This window comes from Peromyscus maniculatus, chromosome 5, assembly GCF_049852395.1.
Source record: "Peromyscus maniculatus bairdii isolate BWxNUB_F1_BW_parent chromosome 5, HU_Pman_BW_mat_3.1, whole genome shotgun sequence".
In the NCBI taxonomy this organism is placed as follows: domain Eukaryota; kingdom Metazoa; phylum Chordata; class Mammalia; order Rodentia; family Cricetidae; genus Peromyscus; species Peromyscus maniculatus.
Window position 1 is genome coordinate 81,102,614 of NC_134856.1, and position 24,715 is coordinate 81,127,328.

Here is a 24,715-nt window from a genome sequence, read left to right on the forward strand (position 1 = left end):
TAGGTCTGGGATACCCTCAATAAGCAAGTGACGACAACTAGCTGTTGGTAAACAATTTCCTCTCTTTGGTTAAAATTCAAATTAGCAATTAACATCAACAGCAGCTTCGCTCACTCTTGACTAACTGAACACACTGTAGCTGTTCTCTCACTTCCTAACTGATAACTATTTTACCAACTGGCTTTGCAGGAGACGCTGTCTACAGCACACACCTATAACTGCAATGTGGAGGTATCTCTGTGTGTGGTTAGCTCTAAGACCCCCCAGGACCTCACTGAATTTCCCTGCTTTTCAGTTTACCCTACAGGAAGGGAATATCCTTCACAAGGGAGGAGGGATGAGATGGTGTAATGGCACAGGCATGAAATGACTAAAATTCCTAATAGACATGTATGAAACTTACAAAGAATAAAAAAAAAAAAAATTTAACAAAAATAGCACTGCAACACAGTGATTTCTCTGTGTAGCTTTGGAGCCTATCCTGGAACTCACTCTGTAGACCAGGCTGGCTTCGAACTCACAGAGATTTGCCTGCCTCTGCCTCCTGAGTGCTGGACCACCATCATCCGGCTACAGTGATTCTTTTATATAGATTTAACATATTAGGAAAAACATTTAAGCCAGGTGTGGTAGTACAGGGAGGTAGAGCCAGGAGGATTGAGTTCAAAGCCAACTCGGGCTACTACGTAGGGCCTTGAACAGACAATTCTGACCTAGCTTCATCAGTATCAGGATCACAGGTATGCACCACCCTGTCTGACTTAGAATCAACCTTCTAATAATGAACTAGCTATACTTTATTTAAGACAATTTCCATGTGAGAACATTCTACACACACATGAAATATCCACCCAGCCCTGATCAATTATAGCACAGACACAAAATTAAATGTTAAGTTTCAGGAGATGCAAAAAGCACAAGAAACATTCTTTTAGTAAAGTAAAAGAATTTCATATTTCATAGTTGTTTGCAGCACCCACAAGACAGTCCCTTACCTGCTCAAGAAGGTGACTTCCTACAGGGTCACCCTGTTGCTCGAACTTGTAGCCCCCCCTGCCTCTACCCTCAAGGGCTGGAATTATAGGCATGTGCTACAATGCCGACACTTTCATAAAATTGCTTTTCCTTATTTATGTATGTATGTGTGCATGCATGCATGCCCACCATGGTGTACACACAGGAGGTCAGAGGACCACCTGTGGGAGCTGGTTCTATACTCTTACTGTGCTGGCCTGGGGATGGAACGCAGCTTGTATGGCTTGGTGGCAATCATGCTTACCTGTTGAACCACCTTGCCAGCCTGACACCTTTGAAAAAACAAAGTCTGGGGCTTTAACTTCAGAACCACCACACCCAAACTTCATTTTGTAGATAAAATACTGAGGTCAAGGTCTGTGTTCAGAAAGCCTCTTCACACCTTCCTTCTTCCGCCTTCCCAGGGTCATACTAACTGTTCTCCTCAGTACCAGCAGGCTCTGGGAGCAGTAGTGTAAGTTAGCAGCAGACAACTGAATGCCATTTCAGTTATAATGTAGCCAACCCAAATTGGCAGTCACATTAAAAAAACATTAGAATGTTCTGAGGATTCCTGGGATGAGCTATCCAAGCAGGGAGTGGAATCTATTCCTCTTACCGTTTCTGTATTTCTTCTGACTTCCTCTTCCGCATTTCTAGCATCTGTTGCTTCTGCTGCTTCAAGAGGGCTGATGCGGAGATAGACTGGATGGCAGGTTTTGGGCTCCCCATTACGCCTAAAACACAAACCATATACTGGGGGGGGTTATTGGAGAGGTCTGGGAAACATGGGTACACACACTATAATCACATACGCTGACTGTACCTGAAGTCTTGGCTTTGGCTAAGTGCTTTAAGTTTCTGGCTCCAAATGTGGGCAGGGCCATCAATTCCCTGAACTCCTCGGAGCAAGACAAGCTCTTCTGGGGAATTCCTGAAACATGCAAACATTTATTCTAGAGGATTCAAAATTTAAATGGTTTGATATCATGTGGCATCATTTATTAAACTCTATAGTCATAACTTAGTAACTGGTTAGTGAATAAGATGGACTAATAAAAGAAAACGCAGAACTTTTAACTTAAAAGTCAGACTAGTAGGATAGCAAGGGGATCATGAATATCAAATGCTAAGCCCCCAAGGTCGGCGGGGCCCATGGATATACCATTTCTGGAATATGCATGAGTAAGAGGCCATGCAGGTTACTGGTCACTTTAGGACCATAGGTGCAGGTGGACTGGCGGTGTCAGACCTAGGCTTATTTTTAACAGTAACTGATAAGATCAACTTGTCACTAATGCTGGATATTAAAAGCCTGACCAGCTACATTTCACTAAGTATACGAAGCCAAGACAAGGCTAAGATTGAGCTGCAGTTTTCCTTACCACTTCTCACCAAGCTTCTTCCTTTAGCCTACGCCACATTGTCTACTAACCAGGTGATGAGTGGCCATTCGTACTGGAGAGTAAAAGTCAGCCATAACCATTCTCAATCCCAAACATTGCATCCACTGGAGGCAGAAGATGGGTGCAGAAAAAATTACCGAGTTTTTGTTTTGTTTCCTGGATGATGGAGTTTGTGCCCTTCACAACCAGATTAGTCAAAGTGGTTTGAACCTTCTTCTTAGGGGCCATAGCTGCTGCCCTGCAAAGACAAGAGCCACCACAGCAGAAAGAGTTACTGAACTGCAGTGCCTTCAGAAACAAACCACGAGGATTCCCATGTACTTGTTACCAACTGTCCTCAAGCCTCACACAAGCAGGCTTTGCTAGCCATCACTCAGTAGCCCCGTAATTCCGGTTTGTACACCAAAACACAGATGGAGAACAGGCAACCTACAGGTCTGCTTGAGGCCTTGCCAAAGGGCCAGAAACTTCAAAAAATGGCAGTACTGTAATACAGAAGACGAGGAATTTGTCTTAATTAATGATGCTGGGGGGTGGAGGCACACGCCTTTAATCCCAGTGCTCAGGAGGCAGAGGCAGGCGGATCTCTGTGAGTTTGAGGCCAGCCTGGTCTACAGAGTGAGTTCCAGGACAATCAAGGCTACACTGAGAAACCTTGTCTCAAAAAACAAAAAAACAAACAAATAAAAAATTAATGACTGCAAAATTTTAGTATTTTACAATTATAGGTCAGTTTAAAAGTTATTAGAAGCTGGGCAGGGTGGCATATACATATCCCAGCACTAGGGAGATGGAGCAAGAGGATGAGGAATTCAAGGCCAGTCTTGACTGTATATTGAGTTCAAGCCAGCCTGGACTACATAAAATCCTGTCCTGAAAAACAAAAAAACTACATGTTGTTAGAAATACCATTAGCACTCACCCACAGGGAATACTTAAAATAACCATATAAAGGATACTATATAGCTGCTAAAAATAATGACTAAAGAGGCCCAATTCTGTAAGATCAGAAAGAAAATCTTCTTCTGTTTTTAGATCAACCACAGTTCCTTTGTACATGTTCTCACCTGTCACATGCTCAGATGCTTGCTATCTTTATGGTAAGATGACAAGGCCACACACCATCCATCTGCTCTGGGTTCCTTCGACAGTCTAGGATCCCAAGAGAGGGCCATGGACACCTGCCCTACCTCACCATGCCCTGTGTGAACTTCATCACACATGTGTTCATGAAGTTAAAGTGGTTTCTAAGAGGTCTACAACCCCACTATATAACAACAATAATAAAGGGAAGGACTCAGGATGTCTGCACTTCTTTGTTTTGATACTGTAGCTCATATAGACTAAGCTGGCCTGAAATTTTGCCACAGCTGGGCGTGGAGTTCTGATCCTGTTGCCTCCACCTCTTGACTGTTTTCTTCTTTGTTTTTTTTTTTTTTTTTTGTTTGTTTTTTGACACAGGGTTCCTTTGTGTAGCCCTTGCTGTCCTGGAGCAACTAACTCTATAGATCAGGCTGGCCTCGAACTCACAGAGATCCGCCTGCCTCTGCCTCCCAAGTGCTGGGATTAAAGGCATGCGCCAACACCGCCTGGCGATTGTTTTTTCACTTTTAAAAAAAGGTTTTTTATTTTTTAATGTGTATACGCATGTGTCTGAGTGTAGGTTTGTGCGCAGTGAATGCAGTGCCCCGAGAGGTCAAAAAGGAGCCTGAGATCTCCTGAAGCTGGAGTTACAGCGGTTGTGAGTCACCTGACCTGAGGACTGGGACACAAACTCCGGTCCTCTGCCCAACAGTATGCACTCTTAATGGCTGGACCATCTCACCAGCCCGTTTTCTCCATTTGCAGCAGGGCCTCCCTCTATAGCTCAGGCTGGCCATGGACTCATGTTCTTTCTGCCTCAGTCTCCCAAGAGTCGGGACTGCAAGTGTGGACCACCACATCTGGCTAAACCTAAAGCATGGGCTCTACGTCCAGGTCACATGATTCACTCTCCAGCCACTCTGAATGTACTCCTCTCTCCCTAGGAATGAAAGATGTCCTTAACTACTCTGGCTTCAGCGGTGAGAAACGAAGTTCAAGCAAGCACCTAGGACAGTTAAAGGGCAGTCCGACCACCAGCTCCCTCTCAAGAGACAAGCACAATCCTTTCCCAAAAGCAGCCGGGGAAAAGTCTTACATGGACGCTGCGAAGGACTCAGAAGAAACCCCACCGTAGTAGAAACCATCTTGGCACAGGCGCTCTTTGAGGCTGGTGCCTTTTCGGAACTTCTTGGGAATCCGGCCCCCAGAGAAGGTGGACTGCAGATCGGACCGCTTTGCGCTAAGCTTCTTATACTGGGCCTGGATGTGGTACTGGCAGTATTCACAGTCATGCTGCAGGGAAAACACACAGCGAGGACTGGCTGAGCAGCTGGGGGCAGGGCAGAGCCTCTCCCAGCCTCACAATACTATGTGCAAGCTGAGAACCTGTGACTTCCAGAGCTCCTCCCATTTGCTCGTCACCACCCCAGCACCCAAAGTCTATCCCCCATGATTGACTCTTTCACAGGCAAAAACCAGACCAACAGATTTGAGACCCACCAAATTAACAATCTGTGTACACGGCTCGCCATTCTTCTTCTTGGCTTTACAGGTCCCCAGGTCCATAGCTTCTCCCATAATTAAGACTTTTTGCGGATGGTCAATAGATAGGCACACCTGTAAGGGAGAGGTTGTTCAGGTGCTGAAGGCCTTTATCATGAGAATGGGCGGAGGGCTGTCTGCAGCTGGTTCTGGAAGGCACTTCTGAAGCCAGAGCTCTGTCAACTGTAGGCTGGGGATGCAGAAGACGCCCTCAGCTCCCTTCTCTCTAAGCAACTTTTCCTTCCTTCCTCTTGGCTGTTGGAATCCTGACTGTCCAGGCTGGCCAAGTGCTCAGCCTCAGACAACGGATGCAGCCCTGTTTTCCCAGAATTCCTTACAGCCAACAATGGTCATGTGACTAAGGCCTGGCAAATTTGACTGACACAGGAATTGATAGGGAAACTCTTTTTTTTTTTTTTTTTTGGTTTTTCGAGACAGGGTTTCTCTGTGTAGCTTTGCGCCTTTCCTGGAACTCACTTGGTAGCCCAGGCTGGCCTCGAACTCACAGAGATCCACCTGCCTCTGCCTCCCGAGTGCTGGGATTAAAGGCGTGCGCCACCACCGCCCGGCTTGATAGGGAAACTCTTGATTTCCCACTAACAAGTGAGAGGCTGGCTCACCCTCCTTCATCCTGCTGCCAAAGGTGGTACGAGGCCAGAAGGACAGTCTCCGAATGACCTTGGCTGACTCAGCTCTCCCACTCCCTGCTGCCAAGTCTCAGGCAGACCTACCAAGAATACAGGCTGAGATAAGAAGGAATGTCCTCAACTGCCTGGGCTCTGTCCTTGTTTCCAGAACAGGACACCTGTCACTTGAGATCAGAAGGCCCACTGGTTACTAGGTAACAAAATCCAGATCAGAAAGTTTTCAAAACCCCCAGCTAGCCATGGAGCAAACTTGGCCATGGTAAGACTCCTACACTGGACAGTTCTCCTGAGCCTAGAGGAAGGAGCCCCCAAGGAACACAGGCTCCTGTTGGTTCTTGCAGCCTGTCTGTAACGGAATTGTTTTCCCTAACTGGATTCACACTCTGGTAGCAGAGTCTGCGCACAACTTACCGCCAGATATAGGAACTTTAGCAGAAAACACCAACCTGTTCAGAGGCCCCCCAACCCAGGATCAATAAACAGTGAATACTATTCCCCTCCCAGGGTGGGGAGACACAGTATTCTGCTGCAGAGATATTCAATGTAAGGCAGAAACTCACTGTGTTAGAGTAAAAATTGGCCCCATAGGTTCACATATTTGAATGTTAGGTCCCAAGTTGGTTGAACTGTGTTGGAGGAGGTATAGCACTGGCATGGGCTCTGAGGTCTCAACAACCCACACCAGGCCCAGTCTCTCTGCTTCCAATTACAGGCCAGGACGCAAGCTCTCACTCAGCTACTGCTCCAGTGCCATGCCTGCCTGCTGCCATGTCCCCACCATGATGGTCACGGACTCACCCTCTGAAACTGTAAGCAAGGCCCCAATTAAAGACTTCCTTTTATAAGTTGTCTCGGACATGGAATCTCTTCACAGTGATCAAAAAATAAACTAAGATACTCATAGAGACATGACATTACTAAATTACCTATTTCTAGATTTTTTTGTTTTGCTTTTTTGGTTTTTTGAGGGAGGAGAGGGGAGGGTCTTGATGTGTACTGGAGGATGGCCCAAATTCACCACGGAGCCTAGACTGGCCCCAAACGGTGACCTTCCTCATACAATATTAAACTGGACTTATAAGAACAATTGGGCTGGCAAGATGGTTCAGTGGGTAAAGGTGCTTGCTAAAAACTCTGATAACTGGAGTTCAATGTTTGGAATTCTCAGGGTAGGAGGTGAGAGCCAATTCTGCAAGCTGTCCTTTGATTTCCACATGTATGCTCTGACACCCATGCACCCCTCCGGCCCACAATAAACAAGTAAAGGTAGTAAATTAAAAAATAAAATAGAGAAAAACAAGTTTGGCCTAGTAATTTACACCTACACTCTTAGAACTTGGGAGGCAGAGACAAGAAGCCTGCTGCTAGTTCAAGGCCAGCACAGGAGACAGAGAAACACACACACAGACACACAAAGGGAAAAGAAAACCCACTGTTTGGCTTTGCTGTTTTGTTTTTATGTGACTGGATCTTGGACTAAAGGCAATCCGCTGGCCTTGGCCTCTGGACTAATGAGATTACAGGTGTGAACTAACACACCCGTCTAAATCCCACTGTTACTTAAAAGAAATGCCATTCAAGTTTACTGTTACACGTGGCCACATACACTCCCAACCAACAAATGAAGACTTTTCACCATTCTTTACGGGAAATAAAGTCCTTGCTGGGTCAGAGTAGAAAAAGACTACCCATTGCGGTTCACACTGGTTAGCAATTCTCCGGGAAAGCAAAGGTAACAGAGAACTCTAATGAAGCAAACTTCATTCAACACTGATCTCGTGATACAATCATGGGCATCTATACAAGGAATCCAAGGACACCGGAGTGGAGGAGTTCATAAGCTTGGGCTGGCGAGATGGCTCGGCAGGTAACGGTGCTCACTGCTCAATCACCAGAACCCACACAAAGGGAGAAGAGAAGTGACTCCTAGTTATTCTTTCATGTCCACACGTGAGCTGTGTCACACACGTGTGTGTCTCTTTTCTCTTTGTTAATAAGTAAAATGGCAATAATAATGAGAGTTCAGCAAACTCTGGGAACTGTGGCACTAATTCAAAGCGGGTTTTAAGTAAGGAGATGCACAGAATATTGGTAGGCAATGAGCCAACAAATGACGAACTGGAACAATGTGTACAGAACCAGGTAAAGCCCAGAGGTAGATCAGCACAGGTGCTCTGATACACACGAACTATATACACTATCAGCCATGCCGTCCAAGCTGAGATTCTTACCTCCTCGGAGCCTTCTTTGGGCTTCATGGGATTTGCATTGAGCAAGCCTATGACAGTGCCTTGCTCTGTCTTCCAGAGATCTTTGTGGACTTCTCCAAACAAGAACAGGGATACACACCGAGTCAGGTCACGAAGATCGTTCAGTTTCCATATGCTAAATGTTTTCCCCTGGAGTGAACAGCACTATTAATCATTTTTGAACCTTGGCTTACAGTGCCTCCATTTAGGGTTCAAGTGTTTTACTGTGGAAAAATATCTGAATAGAATTCACCCTAAATAATGGCTGTGAAAGTGCTTTCGAACTCTAAGTGAACGCTTTCCTTGGGCTTTAGTATTTATTACCTGCCTCATCTGAGACGAGAGAGAAGCACGCAGGGCGCAAGCAAACTCAGGAGAGGGTCTCGCCGTCCATCTAAGCAGCAGGCGGCTAGCCCCTCCCCCAGTGTACAGGTATGTGATGGTGGGCCACAGCCTCCCACTCCCACCCTAACGAGACAAGCCGCAGCTATGGGAGATCATTTCCAGCCCGATCACAGGACTGGAGACCAGTTATCACCAACTATGCTGTTAACGGCTCAGTACACACCTCGCCGGCACAGGCTCAAGGTCAACACTTCTGGACTGTCATCTTACAACACAGACGATCTCTGGGGTTTGTGGACTCAGCCTCTCTGATTACTTGGCCTTCACCACAGGAGAGATTAGAGCGTCTCATGGAAACCATGACAACTGAAATGCAGTACGAATGTGTGGGCAATAAGAAGCAAACTGGCTCTAAGTCAAGAGTTCTTTGCTAACAGTGCCCTTGAACCCCAAGACTGACTAGCGCTGACTAGAAGTTATTTGAAGAGGAGGACTGACGGGCACCAGATGAAGGCTGGGAGACCCCACTGTTAGCCTGGGCAGGCACAGCTCAGGAATCGGTAAAGTAGCTTACACTGTTAGCACTCTGTGGAGTGACTTTCCTTAGTATAACCCCAAATGTCACCCAGTCCGTCTCTTCCAGGTTCTCAGTTGCCACTTTCTCCTTGATCTGAGACAGCCTGATCAGTTTCCGACCTGTCATTTTCCTGTTCATTTCTGTGGAGGACACTCGAGGTCGCCTGGGTCAAGAAACCGGTAATTAATGTTATTATTCCGGTAGGAGACTATCTGGCACCTTACCAGGTGGTAAGGGGAACATCTGAGACTTTTGTATAATATGGATTTAGCATACATTTATTTTTATTTAGTTAGTTTTGGTTTCTTGGGACAAGATCTCAGAACGTAGCTCAGGCTGGCCTAGAACTCATGATCTTCCTGCCTCAGCCTGGCTAAAGTAAGCTTTTTTTCTTTTTCTTTTTCTTAAAGTAGATTAAAAAATTTCAAAGTGAGGATCACTTTCTTTTCCCTGAACATAGATTTGTCTATTAAGTTTACTTTATAAAGTTTATAATCTTTTGTAATCATATTACAATTATAAGAAGACCCTGCTATTCTGGTTAAACTGTATCTTTTTTTTTTTTTGCTTTGAGACTGTGTTTCATTTTGTAGCTCAGGCTGGCCATATAGTTTTGCAGGCTAGCCTTAAACTCTCAATTCTCTTTCCTTGGATTCCAGAGTGTGGGAATTAAAAGCGTCACACCTGATCGCTTCCTGGCCTTTTGGCTAAGATCAAGTGTAAAAGCGTCACACCCGAATTGTATATATTTATATATTGAAAAAGTCTAGGATCCTAGCATTGCACACAACAGTCTAAACTGTACCCATATAAAGATGGGAAGTTTTACAATAAAATTTTCATCTGTTTTGATTTGACAATTTCTGATTAAATATCTATTATTTGTCCATTCCTTTTAACAGGTAAACAATTTTTTTTTGGAGACTGGGTCTCTTACATAACCTGGCTGCCAAGGAACTCACTATGTAGACCAGGCTTGCCTTGAACTCACAGAGACCCTTCTGCTGAGGATCCTCTGCCTCCCACGTGCTGAGATTAAAGGTACAAACCACCTTCTCCATTGTGCAGAAACCTTCCTTAAACAGCCACACCCACCACACTGATTAAAGACGGCACCGCCCACTGAGGGCTAAGCTGTCACTCCAGAGCTGCTCTGCGGGTCCGCTGCTCACACACTGCCTCTAGAGGACCCTGACATCACATCCCATCTCCTGACAGCACAAAGAGCCGCCACCGAGTGGGACAGGTAAAGGGACTCCAAGGGACGTTACACTACTGACCTGAGTCGTAGGCCCGAGAAGGCTTCCACGGAGACCTGGGGCACCTGTGGGGGCCGTTCCTCAGAATTCCCAGGGGTTCCTGCGCTCTGATTTCTAGTCATCCCACTGGGTTTGTTTCCAGGAACAGTTTGTGGTGAGGGTGCACTTTTTGCCCTTGAAGAGGAGCTTTGGGGCTCCAGAAAATTGGAAATGACCTGTAGTGGTTGTGAAGGTGTACTTGTCCTTGAAGATGACTCTAGAAAATTAGCATAAGAAGTTAAAAAGAGAATGACTGAGAAGCAGAAAACCTACATATGGAATTCTTTTTTTTTTGAGACAGGGTTTCTCTGTGTAGCTTTGCCCCTTTCCTGGATCTCACTCTGTAGACCAGGCTGGCCTTGAACTCACAAAGATCCACCTGCCTCTGCCTCCCGAGTGCTGGGATTAAAGGCGTGTGCCACCACCCAGCCTAGAATTCTTTTTTTTTTTTGGTTTTTTTTTTTTTTTTCCGAGACAGGGTTTCTCTTGTGTAGCTTTGCGCCTTTCCTGGAACTCACTTGGTAGCCCAGGCTGGCCTCAAACTCACAGAGATCCGTCTGCCTCTGCCTCCCGAGTGCTGGGATTAAAGGCGTGTGCCACCACCACCCAGTCTAGAATTCTTTTTGTAATCAACATATGGGATGACTTTTTGTTGCTGTTTTGAGATTGGGTCTCAATATATAGCCCCAGCTGGCCTAGAATAGAGGTTCCTCCAAATGATGGATGTATAAGTATGCACCAACAGGCCTTGGGCAAACAATTTTTTTTGGGGGGCGGGGGGACAATCAAATCTTGACAGAGAAGAGCAAATCTCTGTAGCACTGTCCAATAGAACATTGTGTGAGAATGGTCGAGTAGCCCTCAAATGCTTCAGTTCCAGTTCCAAGGGATCCACCACCTTTGCAGGCATCTGCATGCACACAAGCTCATTCTCCCCAACCCTTTCTCACATAACACACACACACACACACACACACACACACACACACACACACACTCACGAGTAGATGACATATTTTCAACAAGGCTGAGCAGTGAGACCCAGCGAGACCTTGAGTACCATACCTGCAGGAGTCTTCGGCATCCTAGCCACCCGCTTGGCTCTGGGTAAGGCAGGGACATCAAGCTCTGCAGAGAAGCATGCTGACTCCTGAATTCTCCGAACTTTCTTCTCCTTAAGAGGGGGCCGAAGAGATGCCCCTTGATTGAAAATAAAGGGAATTAGGAATGTTACAGTTTTGGCAAGAGCTGGATGGAAACAGTAATGCTATTGTTTCTTTGTAACAAACAGGCGTATTATCATCACATTACCTGGTGATCCATGCAAAACGGCTGCACTTGGAGGCTGTTTAATGGATGCTGCTTTTAGCTGCTCCTGTAAGGATTTCATTTGCTCTTGCAGCTTCTTTAATTCATCTATGAAAGAAAATACACTAAGAATCAGGGAGATAGAGTGCTGTACCCACACAGACACTGGCAATATTTCTGTTGTCCCGCCCCAAACCTCGAGATTTAGTCAGGGTTTCCATTGCTGTGATCAAACACCATGACCCAAGGCATGCTGGGGAGAAAAGAGACTTACTCTTCCACAGCACTGTCCACCATCGAAGGAAGTTAGGACAGAACTCAAACAGTGCAGGAACCTGGAGGCAGGAGCTGATGCAGAGGCCATGGAGTGGTGCTGTTTACTGGCTTGCTCCCTATGGTTTGCTCAGCCTGCTTTCTTACAGAACCCAGAACCACCAGCCCAGGGATGGCACCACCCACTCACTGGGTCCATCCCTGTGATCACTAACTAAAAAAATGCCTTACAGACTGATCTTATGGAGGCATTTTTTCAATTAATGTTCTCTCCTTTCAGATAATTCTGGTTTGTGTCAAGTTGACATAAAACTATCTAAGACAAATGCTCTACTTCAAACTCAGGAATAATTGTACTTCCAAGAGCTTCCGTGCAGAAACAAATGTTTTATCCCTAATAATCAAGCCTGACACTTGGGCTAGCTATGAGCTCATCCTACTAGCTGAGCGTAGTGGTGTATACCTGTAATTCCAGCACTCCGGAGGCTGAGCTGACAGCCAGGGTAAGAAAAACAAAAAAACGAAAACCCAAAACAAAACAAAACAAACCAAAGAGGGGCCAGGCAGTGGTGATGCAAGCCTTTCATCTCAGCACTGGCGAGGCAGGCGGATCTCTGTGAGTTTGAGGCTAGCCTGGTCTACAGAGTGAGATCCAGACAGGCTCCAAAGCTACACAGAGAAACCCTGTCTTGGAAAAACAAAACAAAACAAAAAACCAAAAGAAGAATTTGTATGGACACCTATCACAGAAGTCAAACAATTTATTTCATAAATTGAAATATCATAACTAACACAATAAATGCTGGGTTCTGTATTAGAAGAAAAACAAAAACTTCTAACTTAAAAATACATGAAAAGGTGGCAGGACTAAGAAAGGTACATGTTTCAAAGCAGCAGTTCAGGAATGGTCTCTTGCTCAAACAAACTGTGGTAGCTTTGTAGCTCTGTCCCTGGCTGCCATGAACACAAATCCTAAAGTAATATATTCTGTACGAAGCATGAACAGGGTTAGAGATATTTTTTGGAAGATCAGTTATAGCTGGCTGACAAGGATGTGAGGAGGACCTTGGATGCTAAAAGGCTGACTTTAAATGCCTCACTCATCAACTCGCTCAAGTTTAGTCATGTGCGTGCATGCACACACAGGGCTTTGTTGGTGGTCTTTGACTGTTCCTATTGTTTTGAGGCAGGGTCCCTCAAGGAGCTCACCGATTCTGCTAGGTTGGCTTGACAGTGTGCCCCAGGGTCCCACCTGTTCCCCAACTCCTCACACTGGAGTTACACACCACATCACTCAGCTTTTAAGTGGGCACCGTGGATGTGGACTCAGGTCCTCATTCATGTGTTTTATTGACTGAAGGCATCTTTCTAGCCTTTTACTTATTTATTTTAAATAAAGCCATTGGTCACCACCCTTGTACCTGCAGTTATTTTAATAAAAACTGTCAAACTGGTGGTCACCTACTTTCTCATGAATAACTGGAGAAAGTGAGCAATCAGGGTACCTTGCAACTCCTGATTGGTTTTTCCTTGGCTGGGAGTAGGGACCTTGTTTTCAACTTGCAGTGTAGGAAGTTCATCATCTGTTAAATCCTCCACATCGCCAAAGAGAGTGGCCAAATTTTCCTCCTGGTTTCCTGTCTTCCCCTCTTCTCCATCGTCAGCTTCTTCTGTGTAAGATTCACCATCGCCATCAGCATCAAAAAGCTCATCAAATTCATCAGGTTCACCGTCTTTTAGAGTCAAGGAGTTACTCTCTTCTGAATGACAAGGCAAGGCAGCCTCGTTCTCCTCCAGCAGAGATGTCAGCAGCGACAAGTCATCTTCCTCCACTAGAAGAAACGGGGAAAAAGTAAGTCTACCCCAGGTGAGGTGTCAGTGACAAGCACACCTCAGTCAGTCAGCACTCACGCTACAACAGAGACTGCAGGGGACCAGCCCCCACCTTTTCCAGGGTTCCTACGAGGAGGAGAGAGGAATAAGGAACATGTGGATAGAATGACAGGCCTAGCTGACAAGAGGAAAGACAGAAACATAGGATAGCTTCGGGAGGACCTGGATCCAAATCCACCGGCCCAGAACTTTATTCAAAAGGGCTTTTATAACAATGCCAAGGGGTGAGGCAAAAGACCTCTTCCCTTGCTAGATTCAGCCAAGTACAGACCCTGTCAAACACCTGGTACCCAGGCCCATGGTCCAATCATCCTCTTATGCAGCCCTGCTGGGTAAAGCAAGCTCAGCTCTCACTAGGAAACCTCTGTGGGCTCCCACGAGAAACAAGCCTCCAGATCTGTCACTCTGCTGACTGTTTTGTTGGTCTTTTACCGACTTTCCTGACCCTGAGTGCTTCTTAGAAGACACTGAGCCAAGGGAGAGCAAGGGAGCCAGGCACTGGGCTAGAACTTCTTCTTCTTTTTTTTTTTTTTAAATTTATTTATTTATTTTGGTTTTTTTCGAGACAGGGTTTCTTTATGTAGCTTTGCTCCTTTCCTGGAACTCACTTGGTAGCCCAGGCTGGCCTCGAACTCACAGAGATCCGCCTGCCTCTGCCTCCCAAGTGCTGGGATTAAAGGCGTGCGCCACCACCGCCCGGCTATTTATTTATTTATTTATTAAAATTACACTCATGATATTAATCACATTTGTGGTATTCATAGATTACATTCGCAGTATTCATTCAATTTTATATATATAAAATTGAATGAATATATATTATATTATATATAATAAATATATATATATAATATATATATTTAATTTTAAATGTTGAATGTCATTTCTTGAAGGGGGTAGGAGGTCTTACATACAGGCTTACAGCACAATGGGAGGACCTGGAGGGCAGAAGTTCGCTACTGATGTTTCACAATCTTGCATCTAAGCTGTTAACTGGGCTAGGACTTGTTACCAGCACTACTTTAATAAAGAGCCACCTTCCTGCAACACCAACTTTCATGGAATCTGACCAATAGGAATAACCGGAAAACACTTCAACACAGATGTTGACCAGACCTTACCCACTCTTTAATTCTTACTTTTTTTTTCCTTTGGTTTTTTTGAGACAGGGTTTCTCTGTGTAGTTTTGGAGCCTTTCCTGGAACTCACTCTGTAGCCCAGGCTGGCCTTGATCTCACAGAGATCCACCTGCCTCTGCCTCCCGAGTGTTGGGATTAAAGGTGTGTGCCACCACCGCCTGACTAATTGTTACTTTTAAATGGGGAAAGATATATAGTCATCACCCAGAATTAGCTATCATTAACATTTTTGTCATACTTGCTTTTATTTGACCTGTACAAATAAGTAACACAGTATTCCACTGGTGATTTCATGCAAAAGATAAAATTAACTCAAATTAGAACATAGTTCTTTTTTTCCCCGTTTTTTGAAACAAGATCTAGCCCAGGATAGCCTCAATGTTTGGTTTTACTTTTCTTGAAGAGGGCAAAGTGTAATAAACCTGAGTCAAAAAGAACTGCAGTTTCAGCTGGGCAGCACTTGAAGGCAGGGGCAGGCAGATCTCTGAGTTCGAGGCCAGCCTGGTCTACAGTGAGTACCAGGACTGCCAGGGCTACACAGAGAAACCCTGTTTCGAAAAAGAAAAAAGAAAAAAAGAAATGCAAAAACAGAGAGGCAAACAAAGCCCAAGAAAGCACCCCACAGTGTATTCTGTTTGTTCAGGTCCCATCGGAACCAGCACACACATTCTGAGTTGAGCTTTGCTAAGGAGAGCAATATTTCTTTACTGGGATTTATCTTTGCACAAATCCCTGAAAAACAAGCAAAATTAGAATGAAAGGACTACAGGAATTAAAGCAAAACTAGACTAGAACCATTTCAAAAGATTTTCCACATCCAGAGTAACCCCAGAAGCGAGACCACCCAGCTCAACCCCTTGATCTGACAGTTTCATGTAACAAGTTACTAAGCACCCCTGCCTTCCCCTATTCTGTGGCAGAAGGAAGGACCAACTGGTAGTTCTGCATGAACCAACGAGGAGTCACTAGAACGGGAAGGCCTTACCATCCATGCTGTCAGGACAGTAGTGGAGATGAGCAAGCGTGAAGGTGGATCAGGTAGGTGGCCCAGGAGGTGAGGAATGAAGAAGCTTGGCTGTGTAAAAACCAACATTAGAACGTCACCCTTGAGTCTTCTCATGATGCACCCCCAACAAAACCCAAGCCCCAGGTTCTGTGGACTCTAACGTTGGGATGCAACCGGCACCTGGCATTGCTCATCCCCCTCTCCCATTATAACAGCTTACTAGTGTCATCCTCCTCGTCCATAAGCAGTACTCATCCACTTGGCTTCCAATCTGGCTACGGGGACCCAGCCAGAGTGCAGTGCAGGGTGTGAGATAAGACTACAGAGTCAACAAAGTGCGAACAAAAGCTATTCGGGCTGGGATCAATTTTAGGGCTATTACCCCATTTTATTATTATAGCACATCTAAGGTCTACCTTATCGTTGCAGCTTAGTGTGAGATTCTACATAGTTCTTTCTGAGTTGGGATCTTAAGGCCACTCTAGTTGGCAAAGCAGAGAGGACAAGAACAATTAAGATAGAAGGATCACACTGAAGCCGGGTGTGGTATCAAACACCTTCAATCCTAGTACTGGGGAGGTGGGGGCAGGTTGTCAGAACACAGCCAAAAGAAAGAAGGTGAATGCGGGTGGTGGTGGCGGTGGCGTCGGCGGCGGCACACACCTTTAATCCCAACACTTGGGAGGCAGAGACAGTCGGAGTTTAAGGCCAGCCTGGTCTACAGAGTGAGTTCCAGGACAGGCACCAAAACTACACAGAGAAACCCTGTCTCAAAAAAAAAAAAAAAAAAGAGTATGATGATGAATGGTGCTTTGGGGAATCGTGAGAGAAATTCCAGGTAAAAAGGCAGAGGCCTTTTACTCAATACATTTTGTTCCCTGGTTTGTTCATGGAAGTGATTTTGTGCCTCCTGTGACAAACATTTGCACTCAATTTGTTAGGCATGGGTTCTATAAATGTTGGATGTCAGAACACAGCTACAGAACCCAATCTGGTCAGTGCACCCTGGATCTGGACATGGTCTCCTGCCTTGCTCTCATGTGTAGTACATGGCGGGCAATTGTGTCTAAGTTGGTCTGTTCTGAAAAAGTTCTGAGAATGGGTTAATATTTAGTATGTATTTACTGGCATTTACTTACACATTTTTCTGAACTCAAACAGCCTTCCTTGGATCATTTCTTTCTTTGTTCCATTCATGTCTACAAGTACACTAAGACTGAACTAAAATCGTCTGCAGCATTAGACTGTAGTCCAGTCCATTCTTTAAGGTCCTCAAATCCCAGGTCTCCCAGACAGATCTGCATAGGTCGACAAAGGTCGACAGCAGGTGGATCTCTGAGTTTGAGAGCAGCCTGATCTACAAAGTGAGTTCCAGGACAGCCAGGGCTATAGAGAAACCCGTCCTTAAGAAAACCAAAACAAGCCAGTTGTGGTGGCACATGCTGGTAGGATTTGCTGAAGGAGGCGGCGGTGGCGGCAGGAGGATCATGAGTCTGAGGCCAGTCTGGGCTACACATTTAAGGGGTTGGGGATTTAGCTCAGTGGTAGAGTGCTTGCCTAGCAAGCACAAGGCCCTGGGTTCAATCCTCAGCTCCAAAAAAAAAAAAAAAAAAGAAAAAAAAAGAAAAGAAAAAAAAGAAAGAAAGAAAGAAAGAGAAAGAAAACCAAAACAAAACAGTGGACAGCATTGCACAGCTCTTCCCTGTGCTTTGAGACAAAACTCTCACTGTTTAGACGAGGTCAAGCTTGAACACAGCTCACGGTGGCCTCCAACTCATGAGACTGTTGTGACAGTTAAAATGAAAAATCCCTTCCCTACTCCCCTCTCTGCTTTCCCTTTCCTGTGTGGGACTGAGCCCAGGGCCTTCACAGGCAGATGTTCTCCTTTCCCTGTGTCACACCAGCTGGCCAGAACATGCTAGACAGACCAGGCTGCATTGAATTCATAGTCTGCCTCTGTGTCACCATCCCTGGCTACACTTTCGTGAGGCTTAGAACTGCATCCTACTACTCAGCTTACGCCTGTGCTAGAATATGCAACTTCAGAAGTCCAGGTATTAATTATGGTACTTTCTCTTCACTCACTCAACAAACATTTGCAGGGACCCTATGAAGTGTCACCTACCGGGGTATTCCCAATTGTAAGCTTCTTGAGGGTTAGGAGCAAACTGTCTTGCTCATTCCTACCAGTCTCCTGGCCTGCTTCCCCAAATCAAACCAGGTTACCCTTCTGGTCCTGACAACCAGGGCATCCTAGAAGCCCAATGGCTCCTACCTACAAAACATTGCCTACATTTTCCACTTTTCTCCAATGTCACAGCTAAAACCCTAATTCAAGTCATTATTAATTTTAAGCCTGAACAACTGTATCCCCTTCCTGTCCTGGTTATTTTGTTCCCTACAATTGATTCCTCATACCCCAGAGTTCATTTCTCTCTCTCTCTCTCTCTCTCTCTCTCTCTCTCTCTGAAAGGGTCTCCCACTATGTAGCTCTGGTGGGCTCTCACAGAGCTCAACTTGCCTCTGCCTATCAAGTGCTGCAACCACCCCAGCTAATCATCCCTTTGTCACCTTTGTCAATGCTATTTTAGGGAAATAAATCAGGCCATGAAATTCTTTCAGCTGAAACATTCTGATGATTTCGCATTACCCTTAGAACAAAACTCACAAAGCCCGTGAAGCAATGGGTGCTTTCTCCCTCGTTTCTATTTCCTCATCTTTTCTATGTTTACTCTAACTCCATGCCCACCTTCTAAAGAAGGCGTTTTCCTGCTCGATCCTCGTGCTTTCAGCTTCTTGAACCATACACCGCCTTCAGGTTTCAAGCACTTTGTCTAGAAAGCTCCCCTGGAGTTCTTTCTCATCTCCACTTAGGTCATTTCTGAGCCTTTTTGTTGGCCATACCGTGTAGGTCCCTTTTAGAACCTCCTCTGCCCTAGTCACTGCACATATGTCCGCGATCGTGGGCTTGTCGTCTGGATCCTCTTGAGAGTGCAAGCCTCGGAGGCTAGGGCAGAGACTACGTGTCTGTCTGTGAGAGTCCCCTACAAAGTAGCGTTCAATAGGGGCCAGGAAGAGGGGAGTCAGTGGGCCGGCAAGCCTTTTAAAATGGTGCTCTTTATGTAAGCAACCCTAACGGCATTCGGTGGGTTATTTTAAAAAGACATGAAAGCGGGGCACGTACGGGGCGGTGGTTCAGAGAGACGGGAGGTGGCTAAGAGGGAGCGGGGGCGAATATGACCAAAACTGTCATATTCACATGTGTATACACGAACCTGTCAAAGATAAACTTTAAAAAACACAGAAGTAAAGGGACGCTCTTAAAAAGAAAACAACCCAAAGCAGGCTCCTTAAGCCCCGGCGCCCTGCGTGCTCCAGCCCCGGCCTGCCGAAGGCCGCCTGCTCGCCCGATCCGGATCTCGTCTCCTGTCACCCTCAGAGCTTCGCGCCTCTCTCCCTCAGGCCTCAAGCCCTTCGCGGACACCCAGAGTCCCTCACACGCCCAAAGCCCGCGACTACTCACCCAAGACCCGGTGCTCTTCCCGGTCCACGCAGGAACGCGCCAAAAATTACAACTGGACTCCGCCCCGCCTCTGACGTCACGCGCTCGCCTGGGGAGGACGCTCTGATTGGCTACGCCGGAATTGTACGATGACCTTGATTCTCGGAGGGGGTAAAACACCGCCTCTCAGTAGAGCAACCTGATTGGTGTAGGTCACCAGGCGCCATCTTTGTTATGGGCAAAGAATTTCCGGTTGGTGAATCCTCAGGTTCCTGTGACTAAAATAGAGCGTCTAGCGCCCCCTAGCGCGGAGAAGTTCAAGCGTTGTTACCGTCCCCTGAGCTGCAGGGTTTACCCGTCTCCGTGAAGTTTATGTAAGAACTACAGAAGCCTGGACTTCCACCAAAGGATGCTCACTCCTCTCCTCACAGGTTTCTCTGATGTCAGCAAGGGAACCTATCGAAGTCCGAACCAGCTTTGCTGATCTTGTGTCCGTCCAGTTTAGATATTAGGATTTAGATACAGAGAGACGGAAGTTTCTACTTTTCACTCTGACGTACAGAAACTAGTATCTCTTCAGATTTTGTTTCACCATCTGTAAAATGAGGGAAGGCTAGATGATATTTTTGGACTCAGAAACCAATATTCCTAGAATAGTGCAGATTTGAGGAACTAGGGTTTATGTCAGAGTTGAGAATAATTAGATCATTCTTCAGCAAAATTCAAACTTTATGTATTTACATCCTAGAATGTGTTGATACATAGTACTAAAGAAGTTTCCAAGTGCAGAATATTTAGCCTCCATAATAAGAAATACTTCCATGCACAATTTTGTTGTTTGAGACAGGGTCTCTCCATGTAGCTCTGGCCTGGAACTTTCTATTGTAGATCAGGTGAACCTTGAACTCACGGAGATCCACATGTCTCTGCCTCTCACATGCTGGGATTAGAGTGCTGGGATTAAAGGCATGAGTCACCTTGCCCTCTTATGACAGTATGTAGCAGGGCCTGGCGTGTCTCAGGATTCCTCCTCCTCTTTTTCTTTTTGTGCTGATAATTGAATTTAGGAGCTCATGTATGCTAAGCAACACCACTCTACCACTGAGTTGTATTCAAAGCCCTGGCCTAGAATTCTTGAAACCATTGGCCTCGGCTTCGAGAGTGCTGGGATTACAGGCTTCAGTCACCACACCCAGTGCCAAGTGACACTATTCAGAGATTAAATTCCTCCAGTTGGTTTTAGATAACACAGTATCAGTATATCTATCCCTTGTGGTCATGTTCGGTTTTTTTTTTTGCATAATTAAAACTAGCTTCAAGATGACTAGAAAACAAAAAATCCTGCCATGTACATGGGTTTTGTTGTTGTTGTTGTTCCATGGATACTAATGTTCCATTTATGAACTCTGTTTCACCATTATTAGAGCCTGAGTAATATCAGTGTGAAGAATTCACAGTCATGGAAAGACTGCAATAATTAGATCAACTAATTCTTTTTTGGGGGATGGGTTGAGACAGGGTTTCTCTGTGAGGCCTTTCCTAGAACTCACTCTGTAGACCAGGCTGGCCTCGAACTCGAAGATCTGCCTGTCTCTGCCTTCTGAGTGCTGGAGGTAAAGGTGTGGGACACCACTACCTGTCTAGATAGACTTAATTCTTGTTGGTATTCTGAAGTTCCTTTCTTCTCCTTAACTTTACAGGTAACCTTTGCTTCCCATGCAATATGAGGATAATTCTAACCCCTCAAGCACAGATGGATGTGGACAACCAAGCAGTCTGTATGGAAATTGGTTTAGTGGCAATTCTAAAGAAAGAGGAGCTAGTGATTTAAAAAAGAAAAATGAAGTAGATTCAGAATCCATTGAATGTGGGATATCAGGGAGAGAGAAAGGAGGTAGAGGAAATTTAGACAGAAGCTGGCTGATAGATTTCTGACTTATGCAATCGGGTGTTTCTTGAGGTAATGCACTTTAGTGGGGAACATGAGAAGTACATATTTAATGGAGTCTGTTTTTGGTTTCAGAATGACATGTGTGTATGTTAGGCAGACTTTTCACTTCTGTGACAAAATACCTAAGACAACGCAGGAACGATTTTGGTTCTGTTGTTTCTAGACTTTGGTCGGGTACAAGGGTATGGCTGATGAGGCAGAGCATGGCAGAAGGGTGTGTTGATGAGGCAGAGCATGGCCGAAAGGTATGGTTGATGAGGTAGAGCATGGCAGGAAGGCCGAGCATGGCGGAAGAGTGTGGTGGATGAGGCAGAGCATGGAGGAAGGGTATGGCTGATGAGGCAGAGCATGGCCGAAGAGGTGCGGTGTGGTTGAGCAGAGCTGCTCACCTCAATGCAGCCAGGAAGCAAGATGAGAAGAAGGCCAAGAACGAAGTTTATCATTCCTGCACTCAGTGACCTACTTTCTCCAACTAGGCTCTGCCTTCCAAAGTTCCACCACATCCCATCAGTCTATTAAAACCTGGAATCCACCAATGGATTAATCCCCATGATCTCAAAGATACTCTTCTGAACATTGTTTCTACTGGGGGCCAGAACTTCAGTACAGGAATCTTTTGGGGAGGACACTTCATATCTAAACCCTAACACTAAGAAAGAGAATGATGAAGAAAGGACCTGGAGCAGCTTGCTTCTCTTCAATCCGGGCACTAAAGAGAGGCTTCACTTTCTTTAGAAAAAGAAAACAACAACAAACTGGGGCCCACATAGCTTTAATATATTGCAGGGTTTTTTCCTTTGTGTTTGTTCTTTTAAGATAGGGTCTTGCCGTTTAGCCCAAGCTGGCTTTGAACTCCTGGTAGTCCTCCTGCCTCAGCCTCCCCAGTGGTAGTATTACAAACAGGGATGCCCCATGTAGTGGTTCTTAATTTTTTGGGGGGCAGTGGTGGGGGTACTCACAAGACCTCTTTGAGAAAATAAAAAAAAAACTAGTAACTTTTTCTTTCTTTCTAGAAAAATACATACTGTCAAGAGTTTGCATGCTTTCAGTGGCTCACACAGTTTCTGGAATCTAGTTCAGATTCCTCTAAGATTAGGGGCCTTAGATGCCTGGCAGTGGTGGTTCGCACCTTTAATCCCAGCACCCAGGAGGCAGAGGCAGGCAGATCTCTGTGAGTTTGAGGCCAACTTGGTCTACAAAATGAGTTCCAGGAGCCTCTGGTGCAGAAGTCCAGAAACTGGGAAGTAGAGGAACCAATGACCAGAGCAGCCAGAATGGATAGAACAGCCTTCATCCTGATGTCCCCTCCCTTCATGTGGCCCTGCTCTCATCCTCAACTATTAGTTGATTTCATTTGTATGAGTTTGATTCTTTCTGGGTACTCCATTCTTTATCATCTGTTTGTTTCATTGCCAATACTCTAGTCTTGATTATAGTTTTTCAGTGTATTGAGGTTGTTTGAAAACCATATATATATATACATACATACATACATATATATGTATACACACACACAAAGTAGTTAATGTCCCAAAATAAATAATGAACACATCTTAATAGCAAAACAGTAGCAACAACCAGAAATTTAACAAAGCTTTTGACTTCATTATTCAAAACTGTGTTGGCTACTTCAGATCCTTTAATTTTCCAGAGCTGAGGACTGAACCCAGGGCCTTGTGCTTGCTAGGCAAGTGCTCTACCACTGAGCTAAATCCCCAACCCCCAGATCTTTTATAATACCCTCCCATTTAAAATTTAGATGTCACTTTGTTGATGCCCACAACATAGCTTGCTAGGATTTTGACTGGAATTACATTAAATTTATAGATTAAGTTAGAAAAACTGACATTTTGAAATTTTTATATGTATACATTTTTTGAAAATTTCATACATGAATACAATGTGTTTTGATCCGATAATCCTCCCTGATTTTCTGATCTCTGTCCTTTCCTGCTGCCTACTTCCCAGCTAATCCTCCTGCTATGGGCATGTCTTAATGAAACCATTGAGTTCTTTAGGGTAGCTTACATGAGCACAGAGGGGAGTTATTTACTAATGTGTGGGCAACTTACCAGTGAGGACATGACTAAGGAGAATGAGTCCCCTTCCTCTGGTAGCCCATTAACTGTCAACAGCTCTTCAAGGACGGGTAGGGCATTGTGAGCGCTTTCTTCATCCGTGAAGGATGTTCACGGGAGTCCCACCTTGTGTAGGTATTGTGCAGGTGTCCACACAAGCTGTGAGTTCAGGCAATGGCCAGAGTATCATAGCACCCCTCCCATCTTCTGGTTCCCCTCTGTGATATTCGCTGGGCTTTGGATTGTGTAATACGGATTCTCTGCTTCTGCTTAGTTAGTCTTCGTGCTCAACAGTCATTCACTATTAGTCATTTATTCAAAGCAGAAGAAAAACTGAAAATAAGTGTAATTCAACTACATCAGAATAAAAGAAGTCTGGGCAAAGGAATAATCAGAGTTGAAAGGACCAACTATTGAATGATAGGAAATGTTTGCTAAGCAAACTGTGGGTGGGTGGGTGGCAGGTGTACAAAGTGGTTAATATCCAAAACATGTTGCTCTAGAAACGGAACAAAACCCAATAATGCAATTTAAAGATGGGCAAAGGACTGACTGGAGTAGACAGACATGTCTCCAAAGACTCACCAACAGGTATATAGAAGGCTTAAAATAACTGACCACTGGGAAAACGCAAAGCCAAACGACAGTGATATATATCTCATCTGTTAAGAAAGCCATTATCAGAAAGAGAAAGAACGAAAACAACAAATGTTAACAAGGATGTGGGACTGGTGAGATGGCTAAGTTGGTAATGTGCTCACTGTGCAAGCCTGGCAACCTGAGGGGTTTGCTAAGAGTAATTTTGATTGTCGGCTTGAATGGATTGCTGAGAACCCTGGAGATTAGTAGCTCTCCCGAGTTTCCAGAGAGGGACAGAGTGGCACTAAACATAAGCAGCATACCCGGCAGGTGGGGAGCCCGTGGGATCAGGCATCTCTCTCTGCTCCCTGGCCTCCTATGGTGTGAGATGCCCAGGTCCACCACGCCTGCCCTGGCTGAAACACTGAGCCAAATGCAAGCTTTCTTCCTTTCCAGTTTTCTGACAGATGTTTTGTCACAGTGACAAAAGTCTGATTAACACGTGCAGATAATCATGCTATTAACACATGGATGATGACCAGGCATAAAAATAACATGCATAAGCTGGGTATGGTGATGCATGCCTTTAATTCCAGCAGTCAGGAAGGAGGAGGGAATCTCTGTGAGTGTGAAGCCAACCTGGTCACATAGTGAGTTCCAGGACAACCAAGGATACATAGTGAAAGCAGGTCTCAAAAAAACCAAAACAAAAAAAGGAAGAAAGAAAATAGCATGCACAAAGGTCCTATGACTTGCAGCTAACTGGTAAGATGGAACAAGGCCTTAGAACAGAGAATAGATTGAATAAATCAGATAACACACACA

General features: G+C 45.2%; 1 protein-coding gene across 1 annotated transcript in view; it reads right to left on the bottom strand.

Annotated features, from left to right (window-relative positions):
- Positions 1–19,877, bottom strand: part of Mcm10 (minichromosome maintenance 10 replication initiation factor) — a 28,916-nt gene extending 9,039 nt beyond the window's left edge. Inside the window, exons 1-13 of the mRNA XM_076572757.1 lie at positions 19,304–19,877; positions 15,760–15,849; positions 13,248–13,574; positions 11,473–11,577; positions 11,227–11,361; positions 10,144–10,378; positions 8,861–9,026; positions 7,924–8,091; positions 5,004–5,120; positions 4,600–4,796; positions 2,558–2,658; positions 1,841–1,948; positions 1,634–1,751 (exon numbers count right to left, since the gene is read on the bottom strand). Coding sequence (XP_076428872.1) covers positions 1,634–1,751; positions 1,841–1,948; positions 2,558–2,658; positions 4,600–4,796; positions 5,004–5,120; positions 7,924–8,091; positions 8,861–9,026; positions 10,144–10,378; positions 11,227–11,361; positions 11,473–11,577; positions 13,248–13,574; positions 15,760–15,766 — 1,784 coding nt within the window. The 5' untranslated portion in view covers positions 15,767–15,849; positions 19,304–19,877. The remainder of the gene's footprint in view (positions 1–1,633; positions 1,752–1,840; positions 1,949–2,557; positions 2,659–4,599; positions 4,797–5,003; positions 5,121–7,923; positions 8,092–8,860; positions 9,027–10,143; positions 10,379–11,226; positions 11,362–11,472; positions 11,578–13,247; positions 13,575–15,759; positions 15,850–19,303) is intronic.
- Between the last annotated feature and the right edge of the window lie 4,838 nt (positions 19,878–24,715).